This window comes from Neolamprologus multifasciatus, chromosome 10 (genome assembly GCF_963576455.1).
Source record: "Neolamprologus multifasciatus chromosome 10, fNeoMul1.2, whole genome shotgun sequence".
NCBI classification, from domain to species: Eukaryota; Metazoa; Chordata; class Actinopteri; order Cichliformes; family Cichlidae; genus Neolamprologus; species Neolamprologus multifasciatus.
The window spans coordinates 25,449,801-25,474,929 of record NC_140448.1 but is presented as its reverse complement, the minus strand read 5'-3'; the positions used below and the strand labels follow the sequence as shown (position 1 = coordinate 25,474,929).

General features: G+C 39.3%; 1 protein-coding gene across 8 annotated transcripts in view; it reads left to right on the top strand.

The window, feature by feature from the left end:
* The window catches only part of ncam1a (neural cell adhesion molecule 1a), a 263,858-nt gene extending 239,346 nt beyond the window's left edge, over positions 1–24,512 (top strand). For 6 of the 8 annotated variants that reach the window (XM_085173682.1, XM_085173677.1, XM_085173679.1 and 3 more), the window contains 4 exons: positions 11,953–12,160; positions 13,777–13,893; positions 14,835–15,290; positions 21,416–24,512. In XM_085173682.1, the coding sequence (XP_085029808.1) occupies positions 11,953–12,160; positions 13,777–13,893; positions 14,835–15,290; positions 21,416–21,536 (902 nt within the window). In that variant the 3' untranslated portion in view covers positions 21,537–24,512. The remainder of the gene's footprint in view (positions 1–11,952; positions 12,161–13,776; positions 13,894–14,834; positions 15,291–21,415) is intronic. The other 2 variants (XM_085173680.1, XM_085173681.1) reach the window with 1 other exon arrangement.
* The last annotated feature ends 617 nt before the right edge of the window (positions 24,513–25,129 follow it).

The following is a 25,129-nucleotide window of genomic DNA, read 5'->3' as shown; positions in this document are numbered from 1 at the left end:
TGTATTACGATATCTCAGCCTCTATTGCCTCTATCTTTGTTTCACATTTTCTCTGATTTTCATTCTTTCTCTCAGCATCTGTCTTCCCTTCTGCTACCAGGTTTAGTAGGTCTCACAGTTCAGGCTCCAAGACTGACCTGAATTGAAATGTGTGGCCTAGTTAGGTGGGGATGCAGTCCATACAGTCTTTGCATGGTGCCTTTTCCAGCTGGATTAATGTTTTTCTGCTCTTTACTGGAGTTGTTAAAAGGCAACTGCTGCCAGTGCATGGCACATGAAAAAACCTGTTTGGTAGTTTGGTTGGTTTTTGGGAGTTTTCATATGCTGTAATTGTTTTGTTTTTTTTATTTTTCATGTCCTTGCTGGGCAACAGCCATATAGCAGTGGGAGGTTTGGATCACATATAAATCTACCAGACTACAAGTTAACCTTAGTATCATCCGAGTCAGCCCCCCCTTCAAGTCTTCTAATTACTTTTGTTTAAGTTTCTATTTTTATTTGTTTTGTTTTGAGATATTTTGGTATTACTTCCAAGCTGCTGTTGTTTTTCTTCACTTCAGGGAGCATGGGCTATTGCCGAGGTTTATTTTTAGCTACAACATCTGCATTTAATTCCACTATTCCCTTGCAGTCTCACAGCTGTTCTTTGTACTGCTTGATCAACAGCTGCTCCTTTTTATATGCAGGGCTCTACATGCTCAATTTTATCTGAATCTCTCATTGGGAGTCCAGTGCGTACGCAAGGTCGAGCTTCAGCCTGTTTAAATTTCTGTTTTATGTTCAAAAAAACAACCATACGCACAAGAATTCATTCAGCCCAGTAATGTGAATGCACTTCAGCATAAAAGATCTCTGAAAACTTATCGGAGTTTGTTGTCCTTTGAATTTATTTGAATCGGACGTGTGAAAGGGTTTGTGTATAGCTAATTTGCTTTAGGTTTAATGCACACAGGAACAGCTGAGCGGCAATTGTTTGCCACAGTCTCACAGAATGTCAAATGCTGCCCAAATGTGAAGAGATAATATAAAAAAACAAAGTGGCACATCTTGATCCATCCAAATCTCCCCAGCTAAGGTTGACTTAGGACTAAAACTATAAAGCTAATAATATTTTGTAACATGAGGTCATCCATTCATCCATGTCACAGACTTGACCTTCATAACCAGCGTCTGCTTTGGATGTTTGGTTTTGCATGGGCCATTCCCCCCAACCATGACCAGTGGTGTAATGCTAGATGAACAAGTGGTACTATTGTGAATATTTGCCTATGCTTTCTTTCCGTATGTATCCATACCAACACAAAAAAGACGTCCATACAGATTTGAACTTTGAACCACGACGTCTGTGAACAAGATAATTTCCTTTTTATTTACCGACAAAAAAGCTGCCATATTGTTTTTAACATTTCTTTTAAGTAATTATCGGGTTCCTTTAGAACCCGAATTCAGAAGCCATTTATAATTGCAACATCCAATAGGATTTGAAGGTAATGTCTTACGTAATGTAGACAAAAAAAAAAACATTTTAATGAATCCATCTACAATCTGCACAGCCTTTACTGATAAGTCAAGAGCAACAATAGTAGCTAAGGCTACGTGAGCAAAGCAGTCCAGCTTCTTTCCTCTGCAGGCTCAGAGGCCAGTTTTCTGGCCTTTGGCTCCAACTTTCCAAAGACACACACAATAAAATATAGAGACGCGTTGCTGTGTTTTTTTTATTACTCCATTATTACCGAATCTGTGAATTAATGACACTTTGGCATTCAGTTTATGCATCACTGGCAAGCAAGCTTGTGCTTGCATTTACTTTATATTACACCACTGGCCATTAGGAGTGAGAGATACTAGCCTGACTCATGTGGATGTGTTCTTGCATTCAGGCTGTCATCTATCTTACCCTAAACTTGGCCGCTGCTCTGCACCATGGCTGATTTAAAACTCCCCCTTCTTTATACTGAACCTTAAGGTGAAAACAGAGACTGTGCTGCAGTGTGTTTGAAACGTCCTCCTTATTGATGTCATCCCCCATTACCTTCCTTTGTGTGACCCTCCACCCATGCCTGCCATGAACCATGTGTCATTTGCTGTGATACTAACATGCTATAACTTCTTTTATTTTTACCCTTTAACTTAGACTTCCTTTTTTATTCTTCAAGTCAGTCTTGAAAAGAAAAAAACAACCTTCCAGACTTGTATTTCTGTATTTCTGACCTATTTTTCTATCTCTCTCCCTCTTTTCCCTCTTTCTCTCCTGCTTCTTTTTTTTCTCCGTGTCCTTCCTGTCTCCATGTGTGATCTTCTTGGGCACCTATGGACCATGACATTGCCATACACACAAATTTCTTTCTCTGTTTGTGTTTTTACTGTGTGTGTGTGTGGTTTTTTTTTTCTTGTCACACTTTATTGCTGTGATTATCACTCAAAATACTCTGTTGTGGATATTTATTTATTGTTGGTCAATAACCTCAGCTACCCTCGGTTGCCAATGTGTGACGTGCAGTCTGGCAGCTCTTCTCCTGTCCGTGCTGACTGTGCTCTGGCTCCCATAAACTGATTGCATTCAAGGAGAAAGAGGATAGTCTGAGCCGTTCAAATCTTTGGCTCCAGACCTTTGCTTTCTATGCCTTTTGACCCTTGTGCAGCCACACACAAGAAAAAAAAAGTTGAAGAGTCAAGACATTGGTTTCATGACGTTATTACAGGGTGCTCAGTACTTGCATCAATTTCAGTTTTCTGGTTTTTAGATTCTGTTAATATTTTTTTCGTCTGTTTTCACTGTAATGTCATCTTGTGTATGAATAGATTCCGAAGGAGAGAGATTTTTAGGGTTTTCTCAATGTTGCAAGTTGGACGTCGGGTGCTCTTTCAGGATACAATGTAGACAAAGTATTGTAGCTTTGTTTTTGATTTGATTAGTAACACATTCATAATGCCTTAATGTGATCTGAAGAGGGGGTGATAAATAGAATAATTACACTGTTTAATTTTGTGTCTGCAGTGGTTTAATCAGACACGGAAATTGTAAAGAGACTTTTATTTTGGACTTTACTGCCTATTAAACAAACACATCCATTCCACTGTTATGTCACAAATGACATAAAAGCATGAACACTGCATGAAAGCTGACACAAGGCATGATCCAGTATTCATGAATGTGCTATGCAGCTGCTTCAAAGCTCCCCAGTCAAGCATTATGAATGTGTTAACCAGGAGATGAGTACAAATGCTGTGCCTAAATTCTGGCTGTTTTTTTTTTTCTTCTTCTTCTTCTTTTATACAAGCTTGAAATGTCCTGCTGTACAAATTGAGGGGAAGATAACATTTGCAGAGAAATTTAATATCGGTTATGGTCAGAGAACTCATTTTTTTCCAGACTCATTCTTAATTTTCAACATTATATTATGCTCATTTTCAAATACATTGTTATGTAACCGCCTTGTCAAGAGAGAACAGAAGGATGTGCAGAAAAACTAATCATGTTTTGTGAAGAAGTGTACATACTCTTTTCAAACTGATATTTGAGAAATCAGCTGTCATTTTGAGGATTCATGCTCTCTTTTTACCTGAAAGCAGTGAAATGTCTAAAAAAGAAAAGAACCCATAAAGAAACAGCTGTTAAACACTAAAAAATTTTGTTTAAAAAAATGTGGAATTATTTTCTTCTCTATTCCTGAGACATTTTTGTAAGTGCTTATCAGTGTATTTCCATGTAACCATTGTAGGGTTGAAATAAATTGTTTCTTTTTTCTTTCATGAAAGTAATGACTTTGAGGCTTTGGCGACTAAACATACTAAGATATCTTTGTCTGACTCTTCTGGGAAGCTGATTGTTAAGCTGATTTTTGCCCTTTTTTTCTCTGGAGCTTTAACAAAATGTCTGTATTCTGCATTCAGTGTTGCATTACATCAAACATGACTGTTGAACCCAGATGTTTTGAGGTCAGGGGCTTGGCTGTAGCCTAAGTGAAGAAGATAAAGTATGCATTTTGCATAAAAAAGGAACAAATGGTAAACTGTATATTGTATGGAGGCCTTGCAGCAGTGTAAAACAGCACAAAAATATGGATATTAATATGCAAACATTAGCTAAACATTAGAATGAAACCAATATGCAACCCTGATGGCGCCGAGTAGATTATTTTGGTTGTTGTTAGCTGCTACGATCTAAGCAACAAAATAATGTATCCAGTGTTTACACAACAAAAAACGCCAAAATTTGATTTCCTTATTAAATGGCCGACAACATTGTAAGTTTTTCCAGACCACCTTTAATTTTTGTTGACCTGATAGCCAGGCAACCTAGCTAGCAACCAAGCTATGAAAATCCGCAGTTACAGAAGGATTCTTACTTGTATCTTGTGATCTGACACCACTGTGGTTATGTTTTGTAAGGGTGGAGGTTATGTATTCTGTAGCAGTATTTTTTTTAAATACTTGAAATATGGTACTTCATAATAGCATGTCTAATGGCTAGCTAGCTTACTGCTAGCTTCTGTTTCCACGCTCCTGTATGTTTGGTTTTTTTTTTGTTGTTATTGTTTTTCATGGAGGCCTTGTCTGATTGTAACACCATGGAGAACGGCCACACTAGCAACTCTACTGGAGTTAAAGAATTTAAATGTTTTAACTCTCAGTAATGCCTCAGTGCTTATTAGCTCTTATTAACTAATGGAGCATTTGGCTAAGAAATTGCTAATTACTTGAGACTTAACAAGGGAATAACCTTAGGCCAATTTAAATGTCCGTCTTTAACAGTGGCAATGACAAGCTAGAGATTTTTAAAAAAGGCTGTCAGAGTTTGGGCTACTTAAAGTCCTCTGTATAGTTTCCATTTGTTCCAACATTTGTTCGTCACTCTGCTGTACAACTCATTAAAGTTTGCAGAGTCATGAGAGATGACAGATTGCAATGCATAACTTAAGAGATTAAAATCACCTGCAGCCATGATCAACAGCATTTTAGTGTGAGAGAATTAATAAAGCATTGATACATTTTCAGTAATCACACATATGTGAATGGTCATTGTTTTTATTCTGTCTTGATGAGCATTTTCCATCATAGAGGCCAGTCATACAGAAAGTCAGTTTGCTGTAATGAATACAGCTAGCGTGTGTTTTAAAACCACTTTTCTCTGATTTATCACAAATTTCAGCTAAGCGGTACTAAGACCTGTGCTGCTGCTGGTAATTTGAGCCATATGGTCCTGATGGATTGGAGTTGATTATGTCTGTATTAAAAGTCAGATTCACACGGATATACACGCACTGTGTAAGTGCATGTTTCAGTAATATTGGAAATACGAAATAATTTATCTTCCCATCAAGCGTGCTCTTGTGGCTAGTGAGTGCTTTAACATCCAGCACAACACGTACCAAACTAAAACTCATAAGAAATCATAGAAAAAGTGCAGAAAAGAGCACTTGAGTTCCAAGTAATCAAATGTCACAGGCTTTTCCACTGAACGTATGATCTTTGATGGCCTTTTGATGGGACGCTAAGGTGAATCTATTCCCATAAGCTCTCTGCCTGAGCCTTAGACTAGGCAGTATCATCAAACCTGAATAACATCAAAATCTGTAACACCCCGTTCCTCTGAACAGGAATGAAGGAGAATTAGGCATGAGGAAGAGCAGAGGAATTATTAGCAAAGAAAAAATAAAAGTTAACAAGGTTAGCTTCAAATGTTATTGACTTTTTTTCTCTGAGCAGTTTTCACTTTGGAAATGTGGCACCCCCGCCTTTTTATGAGTTGGGGTCTAAAATAAGATTTGTATTCCCTCCATTTATTATCCCTGGCACTGCGGTTTAATCTCAACTAAGTTCTGTCACAAGGAAAATAAGAGCTTACGACACCCTTGAGGTGTTCTTTGTCACTTTGTCCCCCCAGTTGTTCATCAGTGCCTACCGAGTAATGATAGTGCTGATCAGTGCTGAGTGATTTTCATTTTTGCTAATCAGGATCTCCATCTAAATGTCTGCATCAAACTTACTTGTGTTGCATATAAACAGAATATTTCTCTTCCCTGAAGCAAACGGTTCAGGTCGCCCACTGCATACAGATTAAAGGGAAAGCTGCCATCTCTCTTTCTATTGGATTTTTCCTTTTTTGTATAGCCTGAAACGTTTCTTCAGCTGGTTAGCTTGGTGTGATTAATGGCAGAAACTTCAAATCAAATGTTCGAGCTTAAAACAATCCACAGAAGCGTCATCGTAATCATCGCTGTGTCAAAAATATCTATTGTGTTAAAATAGATACATTTTTTTAAATTAACGATTCCCCTCTTTCCTCTATAGGCTTTCCTCTATGGAAATGAGTCCAGAATTCCTAACTTTCAAGCCAGCATGCACATCAGTTTGTAGCACTTGTTTTCATAGCATCTTAATTTAAAAAGGGCTGAAATCCCATCTAGCCACACACCGCTCTCTGCATGAAGAGTTTCCAAGGATCTTAAATCAGTCAGAGAGGGAGTCGGTCGCCGGTTGAGCGTCACCCTGCCTCCTTGTGCCCCAAAAGAAAACTGATTCTGAAGCCGATTTTATTTTTAATGGTGGTGCAGTGCCACACTGTGGCAGAGCTTTGATGGAGGACGCAGACATGGGAATTACTGAAGAAACTTTTTTAAAGCCAAATGAGGTCCATGCAGTATCCAGAAATAAGTGTCGTAGGTGGAAAAATAGACCCAACGAAGGAAAGGAAAAGAAGAAAATAAGAGTCATGGGAAGTCTGTGATGGTGTTGTATGAACAATCGTAATGACAGTTGTAGTGCTGGTTGAAAAACGGTGACAGCTTACGCATTTTTACACCTCAGGCAGACAGTCTGTATTCCCCGTCTACAGTATAAACAAATTTGTCCTGAACTGGGCTTCTTCCTTTACAGATGAGGGGGACACTGTGTTTGCTTCTCTACAGTCTGTTGCATGCATATGGTTATTTTAATCACTGCAATGTTCAGCATTCCACTGAATCTCAAACACAAACTGTTCTGAGACTATTTATTATGTGGGCCCTCTGGTGAAATAAATGTTGTTAAAATGTCTTAAACTGTATTTCTACTCTAAAATTAATATTTTTTATTTAGACTCGGCTGTTTTACTTATGGCTGAACCAATCCATGAAATGTAAAGCAAGTGCTGGAAGATTTTTTATTGCATTTCTGCGTGTTTTACAGCACAAGTTTGTAAAGATACTGCAACCCACGGGCAGAGTTGCACAGTTGGACTCAAATCTAACTCCTGATATAAAGGTGTTTCATCAGGGTACAACTGCACATATCTTGCAGTCTTATTGATTCCTCAGAAATGTGTGTAGTGAAATATTTTATCACATGCGGTCTGTTTATCAGCAGTCGTCTGGAAACCTGTCTCAGTACTGTACCCGACAAGCCCGTAAAGAGAAATGTTTTTGTAGTCCACCCTGACAGGTAGATTTGTGCTTTCTCCCTCAGTGAGAGCACTCGGTAAGAACCCCCCCACCCCCTCAGCACTGAATACATGGCACATGATTTATTGTGCCTGTTAAAATGCAAATGAAGCAATGGGCAGAGAGAAAAACAAGTGTTTTCTGCACCACTGTAGTCACCTATAAGTACGCAGAACTCTGGCATGTTCTTGCTATTTTCATCACGACCATCAGAGAAATTGAAGGTTTACATACCGGGCCAGCCAGAAAGAGGAAGATAGTGGATTTGAATTAAACGTCTCGGTTGGCCCAGGGCAGTGCTTTCACTTGTGAATGCATCAGAGTGCAGTAAGCACAAACATAACATCTTTAAGAGGCATAAAATGTTTTTTTCCTGCAAAGTCTGCAGCATAGCTGTCCATGGGCTGCGCTCCCGTCAGCATTTAAAGAGTGTTATGTGTGTCAACAATTGTTTCTACTTCAAAGGCCAAGAGAATTGGAGCTTTCATTTGGTCTAATTCATGTGTTTCAGTCTCCTTTTAATGGCACATTTACACGGTGCTTTTATAAAATACTTACATTTGACATATTAGTGGCATAAACTGGCCCAATAAGGTTTCATCTTAGTCATGAGCGTTCAGCACTCCGTAGGCAATTTAAATCACTGGCAGAAAGTGCGATGTCATACTATGACATCTCATAAAGTAAAGCTGTATGTTAACAGTCAAAGATTAGCATGGCAGTTATTCGTTGCAGGGTTGCATACGAGTAAATCGGTTACCCCAAATGACACACATGTGGTTTAAGATCCAGTGAATTTTTGTAAAGAGTGTGTTAACAGTTCTGCTCGCTCTTTACCTGTCACACACATTTAGTATGATACTTCAGTGTGGCAGTTACTGCTTTGCTCCATTTGAAAAAGACATTGGCTTCCCTTTATATATATCCCCCCACCACCACCACCACCCCTATGTGATTACTCAGCTGTACAAAATGACAGTTTTAGACGCCAGTGCACATGGATTTAATGGAACTGACACTAAATCGTCACGTTCGTTGTGGTTACTTCAGATCAAAGTCTGTTTTGCTGGAGTAACTAGTGTATACTGATGTGGCGGTACATTGTCTATATTTGGCCTTTTATCTAAAGAGTAGGGAATGTGTGAAACCACAAAATGGGCAGAAAACTGAAAGCACAGTGCTTCCTTACGGTGGTAACGCTGCTGTCATTTATTTATACTTTAAGCTTTTAGAATACGCTGCAGGCTGTGCAGAGGCCATTATAAATAGGGGTTCGTTCCATAGTTCCAGTGAATCACGACTGCAGAACATATTTGTCACTGGCTGATCCTTTCCCTTTTTCCCATATCCAAGGCTGAGGGTATAAACAGTTAACATAAAGATGGTCCTCAAATTGCACAGCGCTCACATTCTCCTCAGACACTTTGATGAGCCCTTGATCCTTATCAGACCCTGGCGAGCCATTACAGCAGTCTTTACTGCCTGAAGCAGAGCCAAATTGATACATGTAAGAGAGGCTTTAATTTAACTGAAGGTCTTCCAATTTGATTGCCTACTGGCACGGTAGATACCATAATAACAAAGATAACAGGGTTGGAACTGTAATTCTGACTTTACACGCTGAACACAAACAAACATCTTTTCAGCTTTGATTTTAAATCATCTTCATATTAAATGCATGCCTTGATTGGGAAACATTGTGTTAATACATGGAGGCAATACAGGATGTTCTATATTTTTTTCCAGGTTCTCCAGTCCAGAGGTTGTTCATTTGAAATTTACCTCAGGTATGGTTGTGAGGCTTTCACTAAACTTAGGTGTGAATGGGTGAATGTCACATGTAGTGGTCAGTAAGGCTACAGTCACCCTGGAGTAAACCGTGGCTGGAGACTGTGTGCAAGGAATTTGTGATTTTGTTGCCTTTGAAATCGTTGCTTCAAGGACGGAGGACGGGGTCTGCGACCGCTCACAGTCAGCTGTCATCTTCACAGTAGCTTTACTGCGTCGTGACAACCTTAAAATGGCAGTAAGATGGAGTGAGTCTGTTATCAGGTTTGTCAGTGGGGTCAAGTTGGCAATTACATGCAAGCTGTTATAACACGGTAATTATATTTTTTAACAAGTCAGCAAAAATGATCTGCGTGAACAGAAATTTACATTTAACATAATTTCAAACGAACTACTTAGATTCAAAGTCAAGCTAAGACGATAGAGATTTGAAACACAAGTTCAAAAACGTCTGAACAAATAGTGATGTAGTTGTGTAGGTGCTCGCAGCCTTGCTTTAGGAATAGAACCAGAATACAACCAGCTGAGTCGAGTCTCCTACTGCTAACAGACACATGGGAGACGAGGTTCATTCACTGGAGCAGACTGACTCAGATTAAGTGCAACATGTTTGTAATCTGTCTGCATTTATAAATTAGACTGTGGTTATTTGCAAATTTTTTCTTGTCTGTCTGAGAGTGACTGCAGACACTCCAGGCCAGACCAAGATTGTTTGGAGACACGTTGCCAGGTGACCTGTCTCGGAATCACCGGGCAACTACAAGTTTTTTGCAACACCAAGCTCCCTTATGGCTCACGCTGAAGTGTGACTGACCCATAAGACTAGAAGTGTGCTGCAAAAATGATAAATACCACCTCTTTCTGATGATAAAGTAGAAATAGATCTGAGCTCGGATACACCTGAATGTTGTTTTTGTAGAACAACATGAAATTCATTGGATGAACAAGCGGATATTGCTTTTTGTTTCTCACAGTCTCTGTAAGAAACCAGATGCAAGTTGAGGAAGGCCTGTCTTTATGTCTTTAAGTGTCCACTGACTATTACAAGAAATCTTGTTATACCTGGTTACCACAAATCCTGCTTACTGTGATTACCTCAGTCAAGGAAATATGTGTTTTTTTCAAATTATTTTTTGTCTTTTCTGTTTTTTCTGTTAGTTTAACTTATCCACATTTTTCAGTGGAGTAGTGAATCCCTTTTATTTTTTTCCTCAACAGGATTTTCCATTTTTATCCAAAGCATTACAGTTTATTCACTTTTTTTTCTTAACAATTATACGGTTTCTCCAGTATTCTGTTGCTGTTATCAATCAGATCTATTGTTTCTTCCAGAAGAAGGTTAAAATCCAGTAAGTCATAGTGTGCAGTGACGTTGCACTGGCACGAATTCTGTGGCTCCAAGTTTAATCTCTAAAATAATTACAATTTACATAAAATATCACTCAATTTGTTAATTATTAATTAAGCATTAATAAAAGGTGTGATGCGCTAGTTCACAGACTGAAGTCACTGCTACCTACTGAGGGCAGGGAAAGCTCAGTAGGTAGAGTGGTTGCCCCATGATCGGAAGGTCGGGGGTTCGACTCCACTCAACGGCTACCCTGAGGTACCCCTGAGCAAGGTACCGTCCCTACACACTGCTCCCCGGGCGCTGCATTGGTGGCTGCCCACTGCTTCACTGGGTGAATGGGTTAAAATGCAGAGGAGTAATTTCCCTACGAGGACTAACACATACACAGACCTATTATTACATTATTATACAACAATGCATGCTCCCCCCTTAAATTCTCTCTTTTTTTCTAAAGGCTAGCAAGCAGCCGGTTGCACACAATGATAAAAAAGGTAGAAAATGTAGCTGTCTAAGCCGGCCTTGACCTCCAAAATCCATCTTTATGCCATTCTCTCTATAATCTGCATGTGCGTTTGTTTATTGGGGATAATCTGTAGGAGAAAACGACTTGTATTTGTACTCTGCCTTCAGAGCTGAATTAGAAATGTGTTGGCTGCTCACACATGCTGCTCAGGTAACCCTTCATAACCTTATATAAGTTTGATTGAAACTGGCAAAATGATTGGGTGGGTGTTTAAAAAAAAAAGTGAATCGCTAAAACTATGAATATTCTGCTACAACATTGTTTTCCTGTGTTGTAATATATCCGAGTAGACTGTCATCGCAATTTATTTGCCCCTCATGCAGTTTTCGAGGCATTTTTGCTTATTGTAAAATATTTATACAATGTAGTGTTTATATTTAATGGTGCCATATTGACACCTAAGGCGCAAATATTAATAGTCAGTTCACAAATGTCTATAAATGTGTTACAAGCCTTTTATGAAACGCCTAGTGACAAGAATGCCTAGAAGCCCTTTGAAGGCTACCGTTAGTTTTGTCTATTTGTTTTGATTTGTTTTCGTCTTTGCAAGTTCTGTGATTCTGTATGAAATTGAACATAGTGTTTCAGCCACCGGGGATGTCAAGAATAAATATAGAGTTGTTAGAAATTACATCAGTCCCCCTTGCACCGTTCATTTTCAACTCCCCTCTGAAAAGAGCGACACACATCTGAAGTTTTGACTGAAACCTGAAGCACTGTATTAAAAGCCTGATTGCATTCCTCATCATCTCTCTCTCCCTCTCTCTTTCTAACTTCCTTCCCATCCCCTCTTCTCTATATTTAAACCCTCTTCTCCTCTTCTGCCTGTTTTGCTTGTATATCCCCTCTACCTGTCTTTGTCCCTTCAGACGCCATGGGTGGTGGCTCAGGCATGGGCACCGGGGCCATCGTAGGCATCCTTATTGTTGTCTTTTTCCTGCTGCTGGTGGGCGTGGATGTCACCTGCTATTTCCTCAACAAGTGCGGGCTCCTCATGTGCATTGCTGTTAACTTCTGTGGGAAAGCTGGCCCAGGCGCAAAGAGCAAGGACATCGAGGAGGGCAAGGCGGCATTCACGTAAGCGAGCGTCATCTTTTGACTGGAACGCAGATTATTTGTGGTGTGCCTACAGAGAATTAGCACATTTTCAAAAATACCTCTGATAAACCCACTGCCCATCATCAGAGAACCTAAGTTAGAGTGTAGCTGTTGGACTTGCAGCAAATATCAACATATTTCTCAGGAGCTGACTGAGAAGAAGGCAGAGCTAAAAAAAAAAAAAAATAGAATAAATACTTAAAGGGCTTAAAGTTATCTTTTGAACCATAAATACAAATCAATGCTTATGATTTATATAACTTTAGAATAAAGCCAGTAAAGATGTGCTTATTCAGCTCACTTTACTTTGGTCGGCATTACTGGCCTTTTCTCTTCACAAGGTAACCACTGGCTTCAGTGCCAAGTCCACCTGGTTACAGCAAAGATAAGAAAAGTCTCTGTTCCAATCACACGTTAAAAAACCCCCTCGACTATTGTTTTTTCAGGGTGAAGGATTCATTTTATTAAGGAGCAGAATAACTCTATGTTTTAGTAGTTTTGGGTCCTAAACCTTACCCAGAAAGTATTAAACTGAAATGGAATCAGCGGGTGAAAGCACAATAAAATGTGAGTTACAAAAGAAACCAGTAATGGAGTGATAACAAGGCAAACCAAAGCAGGACATGTCTCAGAGCTGAGAAACTTGTAGATTTTATCACTCTTTAACAGCTGGATCGTTAACCAGTGCACTAAACACCCATCCTAAAGCACCACTAATGTGTATTTCTGTGAGGCCAGCAGTATCTGACAGAACAACAGTATCTGATGTACTACGATGAAAAGACATTGGTTTAATCTAACTAAGCAGACTAAGTCAGCCAAATTTCTTTTTTTAACTTATACAATTCTGAAATAATAGTTTTATTTTTGTGACCAGGTTATTAAAAGAGCTGTTAGTATGAGGGTTTATTAGACTCCATTGATTCCTGGGTAGATGTATGTAAGTACACACTAAAAACATGTTTTTAAGTCTTCGCCCACGAGTTCGATACAAAAGAGCAAATTCCCAAGGTGCTGAGCTAAAGTGAAAGCAGGCAAATCTTTATATTTTATCCTTAGGGAAATTCCCTCAATTATTCAGCACCAACAGTAAATATTTAATGGCGCTGAAATGCAGTTACTGCATGTTCGCCTGTGTTTGATCAAACATTTTGTTCTATGCGCCGAACTGTCCGTCATCTCACCAGCTCCGAATGCAACAAATAAATATTTCAGCTCTGACACCTCGCACAAAACAAATTTAGTGAAAGTGCATCGTGAGAGTTGTAGCGTTATTTAGCACGCTGCGTTTAAACAGGTCAGTCCCAGCAATGCACACAGCTCAGCACAGTCAGAGAGCAGTGTGATGATAACACAAGGCCTCAGGGAAAACCACCAATCAGAGCTTACAGGTCAGTGCAGGTGGAGGATGATCAAAGAGGATGATAGGGTGAGTGCGTTTGATGGGTTTTTGTATGTTTTAGTTGACTAAAATTAACCTGTTCATTTGACATTGTTACTGCCAGATTTTTCTCTTTGTAGGCTTGAAAAATAACACATCTAGTTAAGTGCACTTAATTCATTACCCTGGTAACAATATTTCCTTTGGATAACAGCAAAGATGAGTGTAAGGAGCCTATTGTTGAAGTGAGAACAGAGGAAGAAAACACTCCAAACCAAGAAGGAGGAGGTGCCACCGAGCCCAACGAGACCACGCCATTGACAGAACCTGAGTGAGTGTCAAGAGTACAGAGAGATTAAGCAAATCGTTGGTTTGCTCTGAGCAGAAACATTTTACAAATATAATGTTGGTCCAGCCCAGCTTTCATTCAAATATTGACCCAGTTCTCTTGTAAGGACTGTTATACATACCACAGAGCAGCGCTGGTAATTTACACTGTAAGCATTTTTATGCAAGGCTAAAATGTCCCACTGTCTATACAGTATGCATGACCATGTATGACGCATCACACTTAACTGCCTACAGTGAACACTCAACAGAAATGATTCTGCAAGTGCTGGTCTACATGCACGGCCACAGAACCATGATGCAGGCTGTAGGCTGCATTTTTGGGTCATCTCTTAACGAAGACTTTTGCCATTTTATATTGAAAGTAATACATTTGCTTAACTTCCTTTTTTTGGCACAATTTCAAACCATTCAAATGTTATTTTTGCAACAAGAAGCAACAAGCGCAGCAACCAACTTAACAATTATCACAGTACATTGTCGTTGAAACTTCAGTCGTCTCATTTCAAAGCCGAGCGCTGTTGAATCTCCTTCTGAGCGACTTTGCCAAGGTCCATAAATCATTCAGACACATTCAAAGTAAGAACAAACACCGCTTTCTGCTGGGAAAACTGCTTGTGAAAGACATCCGAGCATCTTAATCCTGAAACTCCCTCCATTCCCTTTATAGTTTATCGTTGGATTGTTTTATGTTTTCCCCTTACAAATATTTTGTTGCTAACATTTTGATTGTGTAGTCTCTTTTTTTTTACTGCAGCACAATAATCTGCTTTGTTTATCCCCCGACCTGCACTCTCCTTTTACCTCTTATTTTCCTTGCTGTCCTTGATTCCCTCACTTTTCTGCCCTCTGCTTCCTCCCCTGTGCCAATTCCCTATCTTTCCCTCTCCTACCTTGTTTTTCCCGCTTTTCCTCACAAAACAGGCCTGCTGCTGCAGACACCACGCCGATGGTGGTAAATCTGCTGTCCTCCACAGCTGCTAACTCAGTTACTGAGAGCTTTAGCACGGCACAAAGCAGTCCTGCTAGTGAGAGAACCACACTAACAACCAACACCTCCAGCCCAACCCAAGTGGCCCATGCCAAGTCTCACCCTAAAAACAGCCCTACAGCCAATTCGCATAAATCTAACCCCCAACCTGATGTTGGACCTCTGGTTGACCTGAGCGACACCCCTAAAGTTGCCGCATCTTCCGACCCAACACCCCTTGTATCAGAGCTAGTCAGCCCACCCTCTGCTAATGCTGATGGGCCACAGAGTCAGCGGGACTCAGTCAAAGCCCCTGACAGCACCCAGAATAAGGACTCACAAGTAGACGGCCCGACCAAGGATGTTCCTAATGCCCCGTGCACAGACTCGACCACACCAGCCCAAAATGAGTATGAGCACCTCCATATCTGTATTTTTCCAAGTATCTCTTTGAGCCTGATAGCATCCCTTTAGCTCATAAGTCTCTTCCATTTCAAAGGAAAAATTCCACTTATGTATTATCAGGCTTCCCCAAGCAGTTTTGCACTCATCAGGCATGTGGCAGAAAATAGCAGGCAGCTTTAGATCAAGATTTGAGTCCTTAAAACTTGTTAATTAGTTTAAATTTATTTCCTGGTCTCAATATTTTCCTAAAGTCTTTCCATTGCTATTTATTTAATGATAATTCACAGTCATAAATATAAACTGTTAGAGGCCAAAGCACGGAGCCAAATAGCAGTCATAGTGGAAATGACTGTACTTGTGTTTATCTTAAAAACATTATTCTCAAAGCCTCAAACCATCATGTTTCTGAGATTAAAAACTTCTTTTTTACTTTATTATATTGTGAAAGATCCCACATTTATTTATTTATTTTTTTTAAAAAGGTCAATCTAAATGACTCATCGGTGCTTTTAAGTAGTTCTCCCTTACCGGAGGTTTTGATGGGTCTATATATTCCCTAAAACTACGCTGGGCTGTTGCCTGGTATCAGCTGAGGTTAAAAACATTTCCAGCAGCAACAGTTGCAGCACACCTAAATTTCAAGACAAAAACTGTTAAAATAATTATGCAATTTAAACATTTTCAAACATTGCATGAGTAGTAAACCCAAGTCTTTTTAAAGCATGTACCCATTGATTTTAACACTATATTGCACATTATTCAAGAATATTATGAATTTCAGGAGTATGCAAGAGTGGAATTTCCCTTTAATGGTAGCAAGGATAATGATCTACTGGGATGCTACCAGTGTAGCATGCTACCAGCATGCCTGTCATCAATCAAGATCCACCACCTTCCTCCACCTGTTTGTTTATTCACATAGTAGAGGCAGATTTTCTCCTACCATACATCTAAGCCATCTCATATTCCTCATCATCATGGGCAGATTGTAGGAGAATGATGCATTTTGTTCACCTCCTGGGGCATCTAGCAATACCCACTGTCCTAATATACAGAAAATATATTCAGTCATTTTAATCAGTTCATTAAACCGGGCTTTTATTTTTATTGGTGCCGACTGCAGGCATTTGAAACATTCATAGCTGGACGATGGTAAATGGGTTAGATTAAATTTACCAGAATGATGTAGGCACACGTCTTTCCTGCTTTAAGCTGCATGCACATGAGTTTCCCACTCCTTATTGCTCTGGTTTTGGCTTCTTCGTAAAAGCTGAGAAGCCGTGCACTCAACGTGGGTGAAATGGAATCAAACAAGATCAAGGCTGACACTTACAACTAATTCTTTTTCATGTACAGAAGATTACAACTTAAATTAAATTAGCTGATGATGTAAACATATTGCAAAATCTGTAAAATCACAGTATTTAAAATTGCTTTATAAGTTTATATTTTTAAATTAAAAGGTTTTCTTTGCTCTAAAGCCATTTGTGAAACAGCAAGATGCAAGTTTGAGTGAAAAAGACTTACAAGTACCTTCTTACGAGTGCTAGACTCAGTTTAAAACAGGATTTAATTGTTTCCTTAGTTTTGTGCAAATATCGGGACTCTAAATCTAGCCCTGAGTGCTTGTTTTATCATAAGCAACAGAAAAATATGACCAAAAGCTTTAAATTCATCCCTACAGTGTTAAAATCATATATCACATGTCAGTCTTTGTAAGTAGTTTTTAATTGACCTCTTAAAACAAGCAGCAGTAGGTGAACGCCAGAGGCTACAACCTAAGCTAGGTGCATTTAATAGACTGTAAGTGACACTGTTAATGGTGCTTACTTTGCCATAGCTGGGGTTCAAGTCCTGCCGCGCCATAAGAAATTTTCGTGTAGTGAACTCGGCAGAAGAATTTTCAGTTGAAATCGCTGAAGTAAATTTAAAAAATTCACCAAGCAGCAGCTTTACTGTGCTCTGTCCTCTTCATTGTTATAAGATAATAGATGGTGAAGGCCAAAAGAAAACTGTCAGTCCCCCAAATTTCTCCCAGACACTTCTGTTTTCTGTCTTAATTCTTGTAGAAGCTGTCATTTCAGTGGCGGTATGACAGGTTATTATTTGGAGTTTTGGCCCTACGAGTTTGCAGATTTTCCTGATTTTTCTGACAGTCTGAGTATGGCGAGGAAGCTGCAGAAGATAAATTACAGAGGCTTACTGACAGCCACTCCTCTTTCTCTGCCTTCTTCATCTCATACTTTACTCACTTGGATGGCCAGAGGAAGATGTCAGTGATGAAGTATGGGGAGTTGAGAGGTAGTTGGAAGCAGGGCTCTTGTCAGCTCAACATCACCTTGATAAAACCAAACTTGTCATCGGGGGGATTTTTCTTCATAACTCTGACAGGACTGAAGCACAGCTCTCCCACTGATCTATGTGGTGATCCTTCTTCAGCATCCCAACACTAAAACATCTTGTCAGACTTCTTGTGGGTTTATTGGATATCTGAGCCCTCCTCTGGACTTATTTTAACAGAAGAGACGAAATAAGAGCAGACTATAGAATATGTACCTTTAAGAATTCCTTATTAATAGATGTTTTACACTCATTATTATTCCTAGATCTTAAATGTATCTTTAACATTGATCTAATGATGTGTCTAATGTGACCTTGACTCAACAGCCAATGCAATTGTGCACTTGTGAATAGTTTTTGATGATGTAAGAATGATTTTAAAAAGTGACTAATACCCTGCATAGCTCTTTAGAAGCTTGCATGTGCTTGAAATACAGTTAGACTCACAATCATCAGTAATTTGGTTCTCAGTGAAGTTGAGAGTAACTTGAAACTGGAGTAACTGCATAAATGACTCACAGATGTGAATTCTACCGCGTAAAGGTCAAAAGTTGAAGCTAGTTGATTATAGAAGAGAGGGTTTAAGTGGTTAGCATTGTCGCCTGTTACCAGGAAGGTCCTGGGTTCAATTACCCCAGCTGGCATGTCGAGCCTGTTGTCTCTGTCCCCGCGTGGGTTCTCTCTGGATACTCCGGCTTCCTCCCAGAGTCTAAAGACACACTTGTTAGGTTAATTGGTCATTCTGATAGGATAGGCAGAATTTTGAATGAGCAACAGTACAGTGCTAATGTCAAACAATGGACTGCTGCTGTGTGGAATATTAGTATAGTGAAAATGTGGAAATAGATAGCAGAAAATCCATTTTTGTTTAAACTTTTTATAGAGTTAATTGCACAACGCAATCCTGTATAGTGCAGTGAAAAAGTATTTCCCCCTTCCTGATTTCTTCTTTTTTTGCATATTTGTCACATATTTAAAATCAAATACATTTCAATATTAGACAAAGATAACCCAGAGTTTGTATGTTCTCCCCGTGTTTGCGTGGGTTCTCCCCGGGTACTCCGGCTTCCTCCCACAGTCCAAAGACATGCAGTCAGTGGGGTTAGGTTACTTGGAAACACTAAATTGCCCATAGGTGTGAATGGGGGGGTGAATGTGAGTGCGACTGGTTGTCTCTGTCTATGTATTAGCCCTGCGACAGACTGGCGACCCATTCAGGGTGTACCCTACCTCTCGCACTATGACAGCTGGGATAGGCTCCAGCGCCCTCCACACGTACCCTGAAAAGGATAAGCGCTAGTGAATGGATGGACAAAGATAACCCAAGTAAACACAAAGTGCAGTTTTTAATCCAAAATTTGGAGTTTTTTTGAGCCGTTCAGAGGTAGACTTGCTGGTGTGTCTAGGATCATTGTCCTGCTGAATAACCCGAACTCATTTGATGGCCAGACATTCTCCTTCGGGATTTAATGGTAGAGAGCAGAATTCATGGTTGCATCAATTACAGCAAGTGGTCCAGGTCCTGAAGCAACAAAGCAGCTCCAGATTGTCACACTACCACCACCATGTTTGATTGTTGCTCTGATGTTTTGATTCCTTAGGGATCATCAAGATGTTTGGCGGGTTTTTCCTTCTTTTGTACTTTTTGGTCAGCGGTGGTTTTCACCTCTGAACTTTCTCATGGATGCCATTTTTGCCCAGTTTATTTCTTTATTTGTTTAATTGTGAAGACTGAACTTAACTCTTCAAGATGTTATTCTGGGTTCTTTTGTGACCCTATTTTGGTTGTGCAGCCAGTCCTGGGATTCTCCACTGTTATGTTATCTCCATTGTGGACAATGGCTCTCACTGCGGTTCTCTGGAGTCCCAAAACCTTAGAAATGGCTTTTTATCCCTTTCCAAACCGATAGATGTCAATGACTTTGTTTCTCAGCTGTTTTTTCTTTAGATTGTGGCATGAGGTGTTGCTTTTTGAGATTTTTTTAGCCGACCTTATTTTTTAAGACACACCTGGATTCAACAGGTCTGGCAGTAATCTTTCCTGGGTGTAGCTAGTGAAATTGAACTCAGCTTTCCAAAAAATGTATTTAATCAAAGTTGATTCAGGATTTAACAAAGGGCCAAAATTACATTTTTCACATAAAACAAGGTAATACATGAAAGCATCATTAAAACACTATATCCTGGACTTACTCGGGTTGTCTTTGTCTAATATTGTGTTTTGGTTTTAGGTTTCTGATGAGCATGTAAGTGCGAGAACTGTGCAAGAAAATGAAAACTCGGGAAGGGGAAAATACTTTATAAATTGATTTCACAATGCAGTTCTGGCTTCTACAACATAATAAATCTCTTTGGGTGAAAATAAGTCTTGATTCCACAAACACAAACAAGAAAAGATGCTTTTTGTTCTCCAGGATTTGTCGGTATATTTTTATTGGTAACAAAAATGAACTACTGAATGAATCATAAAAAGATGCCCAGGGATAAAAAAGAGACAGAAAACAGGAAAGAACTTCAATCGGACACCGACTCAGTGAAGAGAGCTCCAGAGAGGGTTTAAAGCAACGTCCAGCTGACTTTTTTCTAACAGACCGAAAAAATTTTTTATAAACTGTTGCAATTCAGTTAAAAAATTGAATTGCACAAATAGCTAAAAGAAAGATTCCAGTGCAGTTTAAGACTGTTGAACCTGAGCCAAAAGAACTCAAAGCATCCAACAGCCTCATCTGCACCATTCACAGTTTCCCATCCCCAAAACTCTCGGAAACTAACAGTAACATGAATTTAAACTGAACATTTCCCTGAAGCTTTTGGTCATCCCCCCAGGACACAAATAAAATGTAAATTCCTGTAATGTGCATTTATATTATTACATTAAAAAAGTTCTCCTTCTTGGAACACTGGGGGGGAGAAAAGTGTCAAGTCTGCAAACTTTTTTTTCCATAATCTCACATCCTGCTGACAGCATTTATTCGCCCAAGAGGATACAGGCTATGTTTACCTTTTTGTACATTCTCAGTGACTGCTCAGCAAAAGCTGAATTGTGTAATGTAATAAGCAGTTCAGCCACTGGGGGATGCTAGTGGAGCTTTACAGTTTGTATGAATAATTACACCATATTTAAAGGAGTTGACACCAAAAATTTATAAGATGACATCTAAGAAGGCGGTCGGGTTTAGATATATTTACAGATCTTATGTATTGCACTGTCCCTGCCTTATTTTTCTAAGGCACAGTAAGAGCACGGTACAGAAGACATAAAAGCAATGCCCTTAAAAAAGAAGAATCCGAGCCAGAACACCAGAAAGTTTTCAACTTAAATGATGTATGGCCCAAAAGTCTCTTTCCATTGTGTCTCAGCTCAGTCCAGATGGCATGTAATCCTCTTGTGAATTGTAGTTTGTGTTGTAGGTTATGCCTCAGTCTTTCATTCCCTCATCCATTGTGCCTACTGTACCAGCCCTGTCTCATTCCACATCAGCATTCATTGTTCCTTGAAAGTAGCTGTGACATCCATGTACTCTTATTTGATGTCTGGCTAGGATAGTGAGCTTGATCCCATTATGTGTGAAATGCATTCAGTTCCAGGAGGAAAAACAAATTCCCTCAAAGCATCTTGCATGTTTTTCCCCCAATTTCCCCCTCCCTTCTTTCTTTGAAAAATGATACAAAAGGCAGCTCAGAACAGACCGTTTAGCTGTGAAAGAGAGACTTAGTGATTTGCTGCTAACAGAATCTCCTCTCTTTTTGTCTTTCTGTGTCTCTCTCATTCTTACGTTTCGGCCTGTAGTGGTAAGACTGTGAAGGATGATAGCACTAAAGGCGAGGCGGAGGTGAAGAATGCCACAGCCGAAGTGAAGACAGTTCCCAACGAGGCTCCTCAGATGAATGGCAACGAAAGTAAAGCGTAATCTTCTCGGCCGTGAGCAGCAGGAAGAAGAGGGCACGTAGGGCTGGGAGGGTTCGGGTTGTTGGGTTTTAAGGTTAAAAGGGGTTGGTCACAGTCACTGAAACCTCAAAGCAATTTCACACACCACCCCGTTGCATTAGAAAAACCAACAAGAAGCAACTGAAAAAAAAAAATTAGAAAAAAGAAAACCATTGGTCTCTTTCTCTTTCTGCAGTGTCTTCTGACCAGGAATATGTAAAGACCTCATGCACTTGCCTTAGTTCCTTTACATAAGTTTACCTATTTGTCACAAAAATAATAGATCTCTTGTAATTCACCTTCTTTCTTTGACTTAATATTAAATTGATCAGCGGAGAAGAATCGACATTTTCCTGTAGATAAACATGGTTGGACTGTAGCTTTACTTCACTGATTACTGCCTTCATGATGTACACACATGTAAGTCATGTACATTACCGATACTACTATTCTTTATGCAGTATGGTCATCATCATGGTAATGCATTATGAAAAAATGGGTCTTTTTTTTTTTCTTCTGTCGATATTTTTTGTGTTTGAATAATATGCAGATAAACTGCCTATTTAGCTTTTTTTTTTATGTGTTATTTCCAGTGCTAGAGATTAGAACATTAGCATGCCTGATTTTGCAAGTTTACTGTATTTCTGTATGTGTTGCTGTCATTTGGTTCATATTCACTTTTTTTGTTGTTGTTGTCTCTGTGTGTTTCTGGTCCAGATGTAGCCTAAGCCATGATAAATGAAAGAAAACACCAGTGAAAACTGTATCATGCTATAAGTACTACTATTAATTGGTTTCAACCCCGTTGTCCTAAATATTACATTTATATACAGCAATCTAATGGTTTTTTACAAGACACATAGCTAATGCATGCTTACAAATTATTTTATAGATTTGCTCCGAGTTAAGGGCAAGTCTATAAGCAGTGCATTATTTGAATTACACGCATCAACGCGTTTGGGGTAAAATACAGAGAAAATACAGTGATCATGCATACATTTAGACTGAATGTATTTGTGCAACCTATTATTAAGTTGCTTATTAAGTGTATATAAACTTACAGTTTCAGGAGACACGTTGGGTTTAAATTAAGTGGTGACAGTGAAGAATACAGAAGAGTACAAATGTGTTTCTTTGCAGTGATTACATCTCTTAAAGTCCAGCTTTCAAGGCTGGATGAAGTCTCGTTTCGAAGAAGAATTACTACCTTATTTTTGTCTGAATTTGGTGAAAACGTCTGTTGCATACTCGATATAATGGATTGGATTTATATAGCGCTTTTCAAGGCACCCAAAGCGCTTTACAATTCCACTATTCATTCACTCTCGCACTCACACACTGGTGGAAGCAAGCTACGGTTGTAGCCACAGCTGCCCTGATATCATCAGTATCCTAAAACCCACTAGTCATCTATTAATACTGTTTTCACTCTTCACCAGCTCAAGCAAGTTAACATGTGACCAAATGTAATAGACGGATTGATCATTGATTATATATTAAATAAATGGGACCAATGAAATGGGATGCTACAGGATGTAAATAATGGAAATCTGACTTATGGCCACTATTTCTTCTGGGTAGTACTTAGGTAAATTAAGCTATACAGATAGATCTGCAACTAATATTTCACACTGTCTGCTCTCTACCTTACATTGAAAATAATGCAACTTCCTGTGTATTTTTAGTCTCACTGTTTGACTACAGCAAACCATTAGTTTTAGTCCTTGTGAGTTTACCTTGGAAGCAGTATATAACAACACAAACCCATTAACGTTTTTAGATTAATGGAGGAAATTTACCTTTGCCTCCTTTTCTCTCACATGCTGTCACCTCAGTCACCGTCTCCTTTAAGCATTCTTGACCAGCTGTTTACATGACAGCTTTGGGCTTAAATGTGACTCGGAGGCCAGATGTGTTCGGTTCAGTTTGTTTGTTTGAACTTTAGCTTAGGGTTGTTGAATATTTGACACCGATTTGTCTTGACTGGGCTAACCTCCATCACTCACCGGGAGATTCAAAAGCTCGGCTTGTTTAGATTCGCTTACCTGTCAGTGATTTAACCGTCTAATCGTGTCAGCTGTTGTTTTTACACTTGCACCACAGCTGCACTCATTGTGAGCTTGTGTTACCACTGCATTTACCAACAAAGTCTAGTTGCTGGAAACTTTATTAAAAATTTCTGAAGGTTTGTAGATGAGTTGGTTAAGTGATTATCTTGAGCTTTTTGTGTAACCGGTCTATAATTGTAACTGCTTCTTTCTATTAGGAAACCTAATATCAATCATTCTCTGATCATTACAGAAATTTGTGAGCATGTACAGTACAAAGACACAAGCTGCTTGTGTATAGAAACCCATACCATAAAGCTCCCGGTGCACAGATTTTGTGTTAATGCCAGAGGAGGTTTTAAATTCTGCAGTTATTGAGTCAGCAGAGCATTGGCAGCATTTACACTCTATGCGTCTCAGCACTCTGCTCTCTAACTTCATAGGGTCTGCCAAGTCATGGCTGAGTGGCTGTGGTTGCTAAACCTTTCCACTTACAGCTCATTGGGGAAAAGGGAAGAAATTTCGCAAACTGACTTGTTGCAACGGTGGCATCCTATTACAGTACCACGTTCAAATTGAGCGAGCGCTTTAGAATGACCCATTTTTTCACAAATGTTTCTAAAACCAGACTGTGTGGCCAAGATGCTTGATTTTATACATCTGCAGCAGTGGGTCTGAAAACGCCTAAATTCACAGATTTTTTTTAAACCAATAAAAATATCCAATCTGTCACAGACCGTAAGGATTTCTAAAGAACAATGTGATTAAAAACCTGGATTAGTGACTTGAAATGAATGTACACTCTAACCTTTTCAGCAAATCTTAACGAACTTGGCCTCTTTTAAGCAGGAATTAAACGTATCCTTGGAAATGAAAGATCTCGTCATATGTTTAGAAGTTCACCGAAAACATGTTTTTCCACACTGCTATGGATTTGAAAGGTAATGAGACTGTGTGTGACCTTTTTTGTACAGTGTTCCTCCTACTTTAGGCTGCAAGCTAGTACACTGAATGTGTGAAGCCATTGAGTCCTTTGTCATAGAGTTGAAATAGCTTGTGAAACATGTAGCTGATAGTATGCGACAGAATTAGCAACACCGATGTACAGAAGTCTGACAGCAGCAAACTGGAAAGACACAGTGCCTTTAAATATGAAAATGTTGGCATGCGATCAGTTTCTTTCAGTGTCTGCATTAAACATTTCACATCTCCATTTGCTTTTTCATTTACTGCATTTGATTTGTTAATTAAGCCGAGCTTTGTCGTCTCATATAAGTCTTAAATGGCTGTATCGTTGTGTTATTATGAGTGCTTGCAGTGTCCTTGCTGAAGGAGAATTCTGGTTTATTATAATTTGGTCTTGTATACAGTATTTATGTTTGGTCATCACTTCTGTCATAATAAATGGAAATAAATACACATGTGGTGTAGATCTTTATAATTAACCTCCTGTCATAACTAATACAAGTCAAAACTGTAATAAACGGATTGGGGGGGGCAAACTGAGCTGCAATCCTTGAAAACTTGC